This window comes from Bos mutus, chromosome 6 (genome assembly GCF_027580195.1).
Source record: "Bos mutus isolate GX-2022 chromosome 6, NWIPB_WYAK_1.1, whole genome shotgun sequence".
In the NCBI taxonomy this organism is placed as follows: Eukaryota; Metazoa; Chordata; class Mammalia; order Artiodactyla; family Bovidae; genus Bos; species Bos mutus.
The window spans coordinates 60,626,740-60,639,190 of NC_091622.1; the positions used below are offsets into that span (position 1 = coordinate 60,626,740).

General features: G+C 49.1%; 1 protein-coding gene across 1 annotated transcript; it reads right to left on the reverse strand.

The window, feature by feature from the left end:
- Positions 1-503: 503 nt before the first annotated feature.
- On the reverse strand, positions 504-3,297 carry PHOX2B (paired like homeobox 2B). The gene is made up of 3 exons (XM_070372933.1): positions 3,057-3,297; positions 2,010-2,197; positions 504-1,022 (listed from the first exon to the last, which is right to left on the reverse strand). Exons 1-3 carry the CDS (start codon positions 3,295-3,297, stop codon positions 504-506), a joined length of 948 nt encoding a protein of 315 aa, XP_070229034.1.
- Positions 3,298-12,451: the final 9,154 nt, after the last annotated feature.

Genomic DNA, 12,451 nt, shown 5'->3' on the forward strand with positions numbered 1-12,451 from the left:
CACTGCCTCCCTGTTTCGTTCTTTTTTTAATTTGGGGGAATTCTGTTCACTTTTCTCTTTCCCTAAGCAAGCCACTGAGTTGGTTGTGGCCTCCCAGCCGTCTTTCTCCCTGTCACCTGCTCGGGCCACAGACACACACTCCCCGAGACGGACACACACCGACACGCAGACATAGCCCCCTGAGATTCCACCCACCTCCCCGAGTCCAAGCCGCGTCGCTCACACCTCCCGGGCAGCAAGCGGGGCCCCTGGTCCGTGCGCGCAGCCCCGAGGCAGGTGCGAAGCCAGGGAGGTGTTTCGTTTTGTTTGGGGGTGAAGGAAGGGAGTAGGAGTGGGCTTGAAATGGGGGCGACGCCGTTTTCTCTTTATTTTTATCGAGATTACTTTAGGCTCTCAAAGGAAAAGCCACGGCAGCAGCGACAATAGCCTTGGGCCTACCCAGCTCACCCACTCGCCCGCGGGGACCCGGCTCTCCCGCCGCCGCCGCCGCTGCAGATCCCAGATCAGAACATACTGCTCTTCACTAAGGCGGCTTTGGCACCGTTGGGTCTTTGGAGCGAAGACAGGACGCTGGCGAAGGGACCCCCGAGCGAATCCGGGATGGAGGTGATGGGGCCGGGGCCCGGAGCCCAGCCTTGTCCAGGGCCCCCGGCCGCAGCCAGGCCTCCGGCCGCTGCCGCCGCCGCCGCCGCTGCCGCCGCCGCCGCTGCCGCTGCCGCCGCCGCCGCACCGCTCTTGCCCGGCTCGCCTCCGGGACCCCCTGGTCCCGCCGCCCCCGGGGCTCCGGCGGGGCTGGGCCCGCCGCCGCCGCCGCCGCCACTCGCCCCGCAGCTGGGAGTGGGGTTGGGGTTGGGGCCTGGGCCCCCAGTGCTGTCCGGATCGGTGCTCTTGGCCTCTTTGCTCTCGTCGTCCCGGGAAGAGTCAGACTTCTTTCCTGAAGAGCCGTTCTTGGCCGCGGCCGCTGCCGCCGCTGCCGCGCGCTCTTGCTTGCGGAACTTGGCGCGGCGGTTCTGGAACCACACCTGGCCCGAGAAGAGAAGACAGACAGTGAAACAGGGGGAAAAAGAAGAAAAGAAAAGCAGTTAAGGCAGCCCACGTTCCATTCTAGATTGTTTTAAACTGCACGCGCCGTGGATACTCCCGCGCACATCCAGCCCACTGAAGCTGTCCCTCTGGTTGACTGGTGCATCTTTCGAGAAACTCTTAGGACCACTTGGGCACTTCCTGGAAATAGTAGCTTGTAGGAGGGGTAAAGAGGATGCACGTCCGCGAAAGGCCCTATAATAGAAGCCCTTATTTTGATGGTACCTTATTTTGGCAAAGTACCCTTGCTCAGTCTACTTTCTGAGCCATCCCAAATTCGCCATCACCTCTAGGCCTCAGGTCTCAAGTTAAACTCTGATTGGTAGACAGGTGAGGGGGTCTCTGGGTTTGGCGCCTGCTGTCCATCCTGGCCTTTGAGCCTGGAGGTGCTAACGTGGCGGGGGCGGAGGTAGGTTCACCAGGAGAGGCACCACGGCCGGCTCTTGGGTGCACCTGCGTCCCTGAAAGGTTAGAGTAAGGCGCGGATCTTAAACTATATGGAATCCCAGTCCCTTTGCGGATCTTCTGCAATCACAGTTCACAGGAAAATTTATACCTATGCGCCAACAGCTCTCCGTTAAAAGCTCTTGAGTTCGGAGGTATTTGGGGGGAAGGGGGCGGAATACTTATAATACGGAGCCAAGTCTGCATTCCTCCCCCAAGGCACTTCCTACCCCCCGAAATGCCTCTCCCATAGCTCCTGAATGCCGGTACAGCCCTAGATGGGGTGAGAAACACTTTGACGCCGTGAATTTATAGCCAAGAACGCGCTCCCTAGCCCTTCCTCGCGCACACAGACCCTCCGAACTTGGCCTCTCGGAGGAGGCCCGGGAACGCAAGCCTTCAATAGGATCGCCCACACTCCCGCACTGCACCCCTGCCCCGCGCGGTGCTGCAGAGCCGGGTGGGTTTCCGGGAGCGCGTACCTGGACTCGCGCCTCGGTGAGGTCGATCTTCAGCGCTAGCTCCTCCCGGGTGTAGATGTCAGGGTAATGCGTCTCCGCGAAGACCCTCTCCAGCTCTTTGAGCTGCGCACTCGTGAAAGTGGTGCGGATGCGCCGCTGCTTGCGCTTCTCGTTGAGGCCGCCGTGGTCCGTGAAGAGTTTGTAAGGAACTGGAGGACACCAAAAGGGACAGAGTATAAGCAAAAAGGTCTGGAATGTGCGGACCCTGGAGTCGGAATGTGGGGACTCCAAGGTCAGGTGGCACTGGTGCCGCCGCCGACACCGGGGCGGGAGAGTGGCCGAGAGGAGCTGGCGAGATGACCCGAACAAATTAGTTATACACCAAAACAGGGGCACAAACTCCAGGCTTAGGTGGGGTCCCCCCGCGCACAAGCGGCCTTTGGGTGGGTTGCCATAGAGCGCTGGAGACGGCTGAGGTCCGGGGACGGGGAAATACTGTGATGAGGGAAAGCTAGAGAGCAAAAAGTTCCGAAAACATCCATCGGAATACTAGGAAGCCAGGGATGAAGTTACCAAACACTCCCACTGTGGAAACTTTTTAATTCTCAAAAGTTGACCCGGCCCAAAAGTTGGGGGAAAGCGCTGCAAAATAATAATAATAATAATAATGAATTAAAGAAATCATCAGAAAAATGACCAGCAAAGAGGTGTGAGCCGCTGTCGGTTCTTTAAAAAAGAGAGAGAGACACTGCCAGTAATGAGCTTTACTCTTTGTTATTTAATTATTTTCTAAGCTTTACGTCTCATCGCAAAGTAAATAAATTATGCCTATCATTTTGGCAGCTTAAGATAATTTTGTTGGCGGTTCGGGTGTGACTAGGATAGTGTAACCCTGTAAGTGAATTACCCCTCCCTGCAATCGCTTCTAACGTGATAAATTCTTTCATTTGTGTAAGCAAATTTCGTTTGGTAAATACTAAACACATTTCCATTTTCAAATGCAATCAAGGCTTCCTATATACAAGCGGAAAGGCAGCTTCCTCCGCGGAGAAAGCTGGCGGTCCTTACCTGCGGCGTACGGACTGCTCTGGTGGTCCCTGAGGGTGCCCAGGCTGCAGGATCCCGGCGTGAGGGACGGGCAGCCGGACGTGGCCCCAAAAGTGGTCCTTATCGGGTTATACTGGAAGCCACTGGCCTGGCTGCAGGAACTGAAGTCAGCATAGGCTGAAGCCAAGCTCGAGGTGTCCATCCCGGCCATACAGGACTCGTAGGCAGAGGAATTGAGGTAAGAATATTCCATTTTATACATTGAAAAGGCTCTGGATGGCTCAGCCAAGTGGAAAAATGAAATAAAAGATGGGTATGGAGAAGGTGGCTGGAGTGGGGAGATGTGCACAGCTCAACGCCTGCCTCCAAACTGGCCTCCTTACTACCAGCAGAGCCTAGTTTTATGAAAAAGCCTCCTATGAGATGCCTTGTCTGAGGTCTCTAGAGCATATAGTCCTCATAATAAACTTGGCTCTTTCCACTTGGACAATAGCAAAGCGGTTGGTCTTATTGCTGGCGCTTTTTACATGACAATAACTCATCCGTCTATTGGGCTGGCACTGGGGAACTGAGCTGTCCAACCTCCCTATCATTGATTCCTGCATCTCTAATTAGAATTTAATACCACACCATTACGCACTGAGCCCCTGATCCTCCCTTCTAACCAGCTCCCTGCCCTTTAATTCAATCACACTACTTGGAAATAATGAAAGTTGGGTGACGATTCTCCCTGATCCAATTTCCCCGAGCTTTTAAGCCTTTTTAACTGATCATATACCTTAGGCATAAATTGAGATAGTGTGTGTGTTTTCCCCCTTCCTTCTCCCTCTCTCTGTCTCTCTTTCTCAGTTAGGGAGAAGAAACCTTGATGTCATAGAAAACCTGTTTTGTAAGAGCGTTACACGCTCAATTTAACAACAAGTCTACCCCCTGAAGTGCATGAAATGTTATAAAAGACTGGGACATTGGCAAGACTCAGGCGCCCTGTAACATAGAGTAAGTGGGCCAAGGGGGTTTCTGTGAACGCTAAGTGGATTTCTTTAAAATACACCTGGTAAAGGGGGGGAAAGCATCTTATAAATTGCATTTCTTGTCGCGGTTTAATGTGCTTTTCTAGAGACTCTGCTTACACAGCCATTTAAAAAACAAAAGAACATCCGAGTAAAGCTCTTGAATGTGAAACATCTGGATTCTCAACTGATGGCTTCTTTGCGCTCACTTCTGGGTGTTTCTGCAGTAGTGTGAGGTTTGCATTTTGCTGGTCTGTGTTGTTGTTGGTTTTCATTACGCTGTGTAACTGGCAAGTGGGCATGAAGTGTCCCCAAATGTGCCTCCTCTTCCATCCCTCTTGGGTCTTCTCCCTCTGCCTCTTCCCCCCTCCCCACCTCCACTTTTTTCAGGTGCCCACAATTCCCTAGAGACCGGAAGCTTCCAAAAAATGATTGCTATCTGCTTGGCCTTTAGGTTTGCCGATTGCAGTGAACGAAATCCTTGCTCTTAAAATGCCCAGGCTCCAGGTCGGGGACTTTTCTTGTCCAGCTCCCCAGGCTCTTGGGTGCTGGCAGCGAGGCACAGACAAAGAAATGAGCCATGATTTGTGGACCTCGGTGGCCCCATGATTTAAGTGGAGGGTAATTTTCATTTGGTTTGTTAGGCTCTAGCAGAATAAGGGAAACTATTTCATTAAATCCTTCCTCTTGGTGGACAAGAGGAGGAATGCTTAGTTGAATCGCCGTGTGGTGTAAACAAACCCTGGATATTTTATATGAATTAAATGTGTAGATAATTAGTTTTATTGCATTCATTACCCCCTTTATGTGCTCTGTAACAAGTCAGTAATTAAAGTAACAAACTCATAAAGTCTTTATAGGGGCATTTAGGCGTTCAGTGTTTGCCAAACTAAGTGGTTTAATTCGATGCTAGTGCCGGGGAGTGGATGGGCGCCCGCTCTCCACTGCCACTGTGTTTTATTGCGCACTAAACTGCAGCGGACGCCGTAATGGATTAAACAGGGACAGCGGTCCCCCAGCCTCCTGCTTCTCCGCTGGGTGAGTTTCAGGCTGGTTTCAGGTGATGGCGCGTCCTCTGGACGTGAGGAATCACTAAAGTCTCTCGAGAGTGCAGGCAGCGGGACCCGCCGAGTAGCCTGGTGATAGTTTTATGGGGAGGGCTGATAGTTTTATTGCAGTTGTATGTTGTACAATGCGTATTTGATAAAGAAGGGTCCTTGGTGACCACTGTGCACTTTTTTGTGCACGGAGGTGAAATGAAAATAAATGTGTACAAGGTTTTACTGCGGCGGGAAACAAATTGCAATGCTCTAAATGGTTTTCCTTTATGGTCACCAGACAAGAGGAGAAAAGAGATGCAAACATCTGTCTCCAGTCCCCTAAACCTAAAGGCCAGCAAAGACGGATGCGAATCCAAGTGTTATTACAGTGGGGATTTGTCTTTATTTATCCCGCTCTCATGAATATGAATCTACATTTGGACCGGGAGGTGGCTGTGCTCACCCGCCTTTGGACCCTACACACAGACTTTCCCCACCCTAACTTACTAACCCCCTCTCCGAGGCGGGGGATAGGTTGTCAAACACAAGGCTGCAATTGTCCAAGTTTCTCGAGTCCCTTGGACTTCTCAGGGGAGCTTCCTGGCACTCCCAACGCCACACCGCCGCCCCGGGCCCACGCTCTGGGGGTGCGGATGCGGGGAGCTCAGACCTGCGTGGCACCCAGCTAGCCCGCTTATATGGGGTTTTAAGCACTTCTGTGGATGAAAGTGACATGAGGCGTCCGTGAGGGGATACTTTTTGGCTCCAAAGTCCACGTTTGGCAATAACCAGGCTCACATCCGTCTTGGCACCCGGGCCTGGGTGCACTCGGGGTTTTGTCTCCGCTGGCTCTAGTGCGCGCGCGCTCGGAGCAGGGAGCTCCAGCCGAGCCCCACGCCGCCGCTTCGCGCCCGGGCCCGGCCCTACGCCTGACCCGAAAGCCCGGCAATTCCTCGGTCCTAATTTGCAGACAGCCCCAGGCCCCACTGGGGGCCGAGGCAAACCGCGATCCTGGTGTGCGAGGAGCTGGGAGGAGCAGGGTTGTTTCGGCGGCTTTGGAGAATGACTCTTCGGCGAAAACGTAGAACTCTGGGATCTAGTCGGTGCCTGGAAGCAGTTCCTGGGCGCCGCGGATGTTGGCGTGGGAAGAGCGGTGTGCAGCTCGGGGGAGCTGGGTGTTGACGAGGAGTCGGAGGGTGACCCGGGAGGAAGCCGAGGAGCGGGAGGGGAGGACCCTGCCAAGGGACGAGGGCGAGGGCGAGGGACGTGCGAGGCCGCGGGGGGCGCGCAAGGGAGCCGCGGAGGGCCAGGCCCAGCCGCTGCCAAAGCAGGGCACGGGCTCGCGCTCCACGCGGCCCCACGGCCCGCCCCGGGTCCGGTCACTCCCCGCCCTGAGGTTCGAGGCTCCCACCGGCCTCGACTCCCCGCCTCTTCAGACCCACCGCGCCAGCCCTCTCCCAGGTGCGGGCCCCAGCCCCGGCCTCTCTCCGGGCGCCCCCTGGTGCCCGCCTCGCCGGGTAGGGAAGCTGTGCGCCTCCTCTACACCAGGAGACCTTTCTGCGCCAGCACCGCACGGTCCGGTGAACAAACGCGCTTGACTTCATTTTCCCCTTTGTAGGCCTTGTAGGTTTATTTTGTTTAGTGTCGCCGTCCCTCTCTTCACCCCACCCCCACCATCCCTGGCCCATCGTCCCCTCTGCGGGTCTTTTGTGGCCCGGGGGCCCTGCTTCTGCTCCGAAGATGAAAGGCATTCGGGGCTGGGCCAGGCCAGAGCCCCAGCCCCAGCGCCCTGTTTTGTTCGAGTTGTGCTTTCTACACGCGAGCTCTCCCCTAAAAGTTGTACCAAATGGTTAATTTAATTATTCCAACTATAGACCAACTGCTTCAGCAGCCTCCACCACGCGTCTGGGAGGAAAAAAGAAACCATCTATAAGAAATAATCTAATAAAAGTGAAGTGTAGAAAAACCCCTCCTGATTTTCAACCGGCACAAATAGAATTAGAGCTTCAGCATCCTTTTCCCAAACAGACCTTTTGTCCAGATCACAACTTCAGCCAACCAGCAATGTGTACAGTGCCCGCTATTTATTTCAATAGAGGCGGTGGGTAGCGAGATAGATTGATAGATAAATGGCCACATGGATAGATGGATGGTTTGATCCATCTTCCTCTGACTTCTCTTTCTTAATATGTGTACACGGTTGATTTTTTTTTCCCCTGCTGATTTTCTGAATCAATAATGGAAAGGCAATGCTATGTGGTAAAAGGGGGGAGAAAGGCTATTTAAAGCACAAAAAAGGGAAGAGACTACGAGCATATATACCATGAGAAAAAAATGTTTACATGCTACCCAGTGCCAAATGAAAAAAGGTTGAAAGTTTAAAAGGAACTTTTCTTTCCTTTTCTTTGCCATTCATAGGAGGGTTTCTTTTTTTTCCTTGAAAGTCAGAAAGAATGTTAGAAGACAAGGAAACAAAACAGCAAACAAAATGCCATTGTATTGTAGGAGCGATTCATGGGAAAACGCTTGTCAGCCTCTAACACTTCACTCCTAGGAGGCTGTTTGGAGGCTGTTTTACCACAGGCGAAGCACAATAACATGGGGATGAATAAAATATTAAATACCAGTGAGAGTTTCAGAGGAATTTTCTTTTTGATTGCTTTATTTGATGCTGCATCCAAATGATTCCAGCACAGGGAGGCTGCCGAAGGCTCAACTCAGAACCAACACTTCTCTCAATCAGAGAATAGAAGGACCAATTTGTCTTTGGATTTCTCCAAGAAGAGTTCTGCAGGCAGCATTCTTTCCCACTCACCTGCACCTAGACAGGATTTACTTCCTCAGAATATAGAAAGAAACCAGCCACAGCATCCCCAAGCATGAAGCTCCACCGATATTCTGCTAGCATTTTAGAAATTTTACCACATTTTCCATGTGCCTAGCAGCCATAGTATACATGTTTCATAACAGAACCTCTTTGTATTTCTGGTAACTAACCTCCTAGCACTGTAAGACAATTATTAACTGATTAACAACACTTGTGTGCAAAGCAGTTAACACAATGCCTGGCACCTGGAAAGAATCCAATGAATGTCACCCACCAGTATTGCGATGCTGATGGTGATAGAGTTTCCTTGAACTTCATATTGAATTCATGACTTTGGGATTTAGGTGGTGCATGGACAATGTCTTTTCTATTGTATATTTATAATGTATGTGGAAGAAAGTGGACAAATCACAGAGCATGCTCTAGTATATCAAATAGGAGAAAATAAGGCAACAAGGTAGAAACCTTCCATCTTTTAGGAATTCACCAGGAGGCATGTATGTATTTAAGTTAATTCTGTGTTTTGTTTTACATTATGCACACTAATTGTGCATGATTAAGGTGGTGCTTTACTCTTGTATGTAAATATTGTGAGTTTGGGTTAGAATAATTCATAGATGGTGTTTCTGTATTTGAATTAACTTTGGAGACACTCCACGTGTAAGTGCTGTCCTCTATATAGATGATGGGGTAACTATATACAGATCCCTCTGTATTACCTCTATACAGATCCCCAGCACCCATCCTTTTAAGGACATCATCATGGAAGAGCCCAGCTCTTCTCCTCTCCTCCACCTCCTCCCATACTATGATTAGCAGAAGGGGCTGCCTGTTACCTTTTTTTTTTTTTTTTTTTTGGCTGGAGTTTAGCTAATAGTGGTAACATCTGCTGGACTGGTGGTGGAGGAGACATGGGGTATTTGATCAGAGTCACAGATGTAAAAGTGACATCTGCTTGCAACAAAGAAAGGAGAAGCAAAATTAAATTAGGCAGAGAGGCCTCTGTGAACCAAAAAAAGAAAGAAAAAAAAAAAAAACCTATTTGAAAAGGAGGGAAAAAATAATCATGAGCCCTAACCAGGCTTGCAGGGTGCAGAAGAGCACTTACCGAGAGGATCATGAGTTTTAGGACCAGCAGCTGTCAGAGTAACTGGAGCAGCAACATCCTAAGGGAGCAGTGTCCTTAGACCTTATAGACACCTTTTTATGCTCCGAAGAAAAACAGTCAGGTAAGATTGTCCTTTTCAGCTGAGAATGTCTTGACCTGTTTGAGTATAGTATAGGTTGAGAAATCATTTTCATGTTGAAGACAGGAAGAAGATAAGGATGAAACCTCTTGGGTTGATAATAGTGCAGAATATTTCATGGTAAGTTTGGAGAGAAATAGATTTTCATTTGATAGCTGTGTTAAAACTACTGCCAACAACTAAGAATGAGCCACTTTTTACTGGGCTTAAAGGATTGTATTTGGCCGTTAAAACATACACGCTTGAAATAGGACTCAATCAGAAGAGGAGAGTGGTATAGAAAAAACGTACTCCACACCCTCCCAACCACTGTACCTATAAACCACAAGTGATACAAAGGGGCATCCCCCCCAGTAATGATCTCCTAAATTTCTCCAAGTGAAACAGATTTCAATAGCTCTATGTAAATTGATTCCACAGTGATAACAGAAACCACTGGACAAGATTACCTCAACTTTCTACTTCTCTGTCTATAAATGAGTTGACATCTGTATACACTTGCGCCTCTCTTGTCCCTGCTGCATGCAAGAGGAAGGCCCATTCTGATCTAAAGCCAATCCCTCCACAGTGCTTTGGAGTCCTATCTCTTCTGCTGGCTCAGGACCTTACCCAGTTCTTCCTGTCTTGGATCTTCAAACTCTCATGCTCATCTGGATACATTTCCTTGTCATCTAAACATGCTCAAACTACATTCATAATAATAACCAACCAATGAACACTATTTTTTTTCTTGCCTATGCTTCCTACCACCACCACTTCACTTTCTTCTCCGCTTTACAGCCAGAGATCTTTTTTTTAATGACTGTATTATAACTTTTTAATTAACTAATTAATTTTTTGGAGGCTAATTACTTTACAATATTGTATTGGTTTTGCCATACATTGACATGAATCCGCCATGGGTGTACATGTGCTCCCCATCCTGAACCCCACTCCCACCTCCCTCCCCATCCCATCCCTCTGGGTCATCCCAGTGCACCAGCCCTGAGCACCCTGTCTCATGCATCGAACCTGGACTGGTGTTTCGTTTCACATATGATAATATACATGTTTCAATGCCATTCTCCCAAACCATCCCACCTTCGCCTTCTCCCACGGAGTCCGTAAGACTGTTCTATACATCTGTGTCTCTTTTGCTGTCTTGCATACAGGGTTATCGTTACCATCTTTCTAAATTCCATTTATATGCGTTAGTATACTGTATTGGTGTTTTTCTTTCTGGCTTATTTCACTTTATATAATAGGCTCCAGTTTCATCCACCTCGTTAGAACTGATTCAAATGTATTCTTTGTAATGGCTGAGTAATACTCCATTGTGTATATGTATCACAGCTTTCTTATCCATTTGTCTGCTGATGGACATATAGGTTGCTTCCATGTCCTTACAGCCAGAGATCTTGAAGGAAGTTATCTCTTCTTACTGTCTTTATTCCATTACTTCTCAATCACTCCTTAGCTTCCTCTAATTTGGCTTCCATCACCTTCACACAATTTGAATATTTCTTATTAAGATCACCATATCCACTGAGTATTTTCTTAGCTTTATCTTTTTTGAATATTTTAGTTGCTAAGGCTGTTTAATAAAAATTTCCAATTCTCCCCACCTCTACGCACATAGTTAAGACTTCACTTCCTTGCCCCCTAGAAATTAGATACAGCCATTCTATAAATGTTTGAATGGAAGTGTAAAGTGTGACTTCTGGCTGAGCCGTAAAAGCTGGTGTTCACATCTCTACCTTCTCCCTTTTGCCCTGTTTAATGGAAGCTGACAGGGCTTCAGATGGTGGCTGCTTGGTCAGCCTGAGTTCTGGTGAGGATGCATGGAGGAGAGGTCCCAGAAGACCCACATAGGAAACATGTAGTTTCTCAAAGCCTCAGAGAAGGATTCTGGAAGAGGTGATTCCTCTGTGCTGGCTACTAAAGGGTGACTAGGAGGAAGTAAAGAGGATGACAGTAATGTGAAAAAGGAGGCAGTTGCAGGCAAAGGAATCAGTGCTGGTCAGACTCCAAAGCCAGAGAGAGCATGGTGTGCTTGGGAATCTAGAAATAGTTCAGTTCAGTTTTCTGTTAGGAGAGGAGAGGTGGAGGGGGGTGCACACAAAGAAAGGTATGACGAGAGGAAGTAGGAAAGAAAGGCTGGAATCAGGTCCTGCAGCACTAGGGATGCAGTGAAGTGTGATTTGAGATGGAAGGAATGAAGGAACAGGGAAGCTTAGAGATAAATTAGGAGGCTGTGTCTCCTTTCAAGGCAAGAAACGATGACTTCCTAAGCCGAGAGAATAGCAGTGTAGGATAAGGAGAAATAAAGGACCTCAAGAGAGGTTACTGACATGGAGCCTTAGGGCAGGCAGAATATACTATTCTGCCCAATGCCAGGATTTTAGAGGGTCCAAGAGCATACCTCAGAACAAAACCTCTCTCCCATATCTGCTGGCAAGATCTTCACTTCTGTAACTCAGGCCTAAAATCCCTCATTACTTCTCTGGGTTTTGTAACATGTGGTACTGTCAACCATTCACTCATTCACTCGTTCAACCCATATTTATCAAATGTCTACTATGTTGTAGAAATCAGCACTTTAGAGTAGAAGTGGTTCCGACATTGTCTGAAAAGCAGACTTTTAAGATGGAGCAGACCCAAGGTTTGCGAGTTTCTGAGTGGTGGTGGAGGCAGTGGAGTGAAGGTGGAGACCCCAGTGGAGTGAAGGTGCAGTGTGGAGAGAGAGGAGAGTGGTTGTCCTCCATTCCTCATCCTTTATGTTAAGGTCGTAGGATTTTGTGTTTCTCTCCTGGTGATGGTAGTTCGGTTGCTAAGTCGTGTCTGACTCTGTGATCCCATGGACTGCAGCACGCCAGTCTTCCCTGTCCTTCACTATCTGCCAGAGTTTGTTCAAACTTATGTCCACTGAGTCAGTGATGTCATCCAACCATCTCATCCTCTGTTGCCCCCTTCTCCTCCCGATCTCAATCTTTCCCAGCACCAAGGTATTTTCCTAAGAGTTGACTCCTGGTGGTATTTTCAAATAAAGATGCCAAGAACAAGGTATCACAGAGGAAAGAAGCACTGACGGTGGAATAATAAGCATTCTAGAAGTGGGGGCAGCTCTTTTAGGCAGCGTTTCCCTCTGTGACTGTTATCACTCCTAGTGGGTATCCGGATCCTCCACCCGCAAAGAAGCTTGCCTAGCACTTGGTAGTAAAGGGCTCTATGCTGCCTCTGCCATACACAGAATTAGGGTCAACAATATACTCTTCACCTGAGTCAATCCAGGGAGCCACGTGAGAGCCATGGC

Coding starts and splice junctions, on each gene's coding strand:
- PHOX2B (XM_070372933.1), bottom strand. CDS start 3,297: ATGTATAAAATGGAATATTCTTACCTCAATTCCTCTGCCTACGAGTCC. Junction 2,198..3,056: donor GAGCAGTCCGTACGCCGCAG/GTAAGGACCGCC, acceptor GGTGTCCTCCAG/TTCCTTACAAACTCTTCACG. Junction 1,023..2,009: donor TCACCGAGGCGCGAGTCCAG/GTACGCGCTCCC, acceptor TTCTCGGGCCAG/GTGTGGTTCCAGAACCGCCG.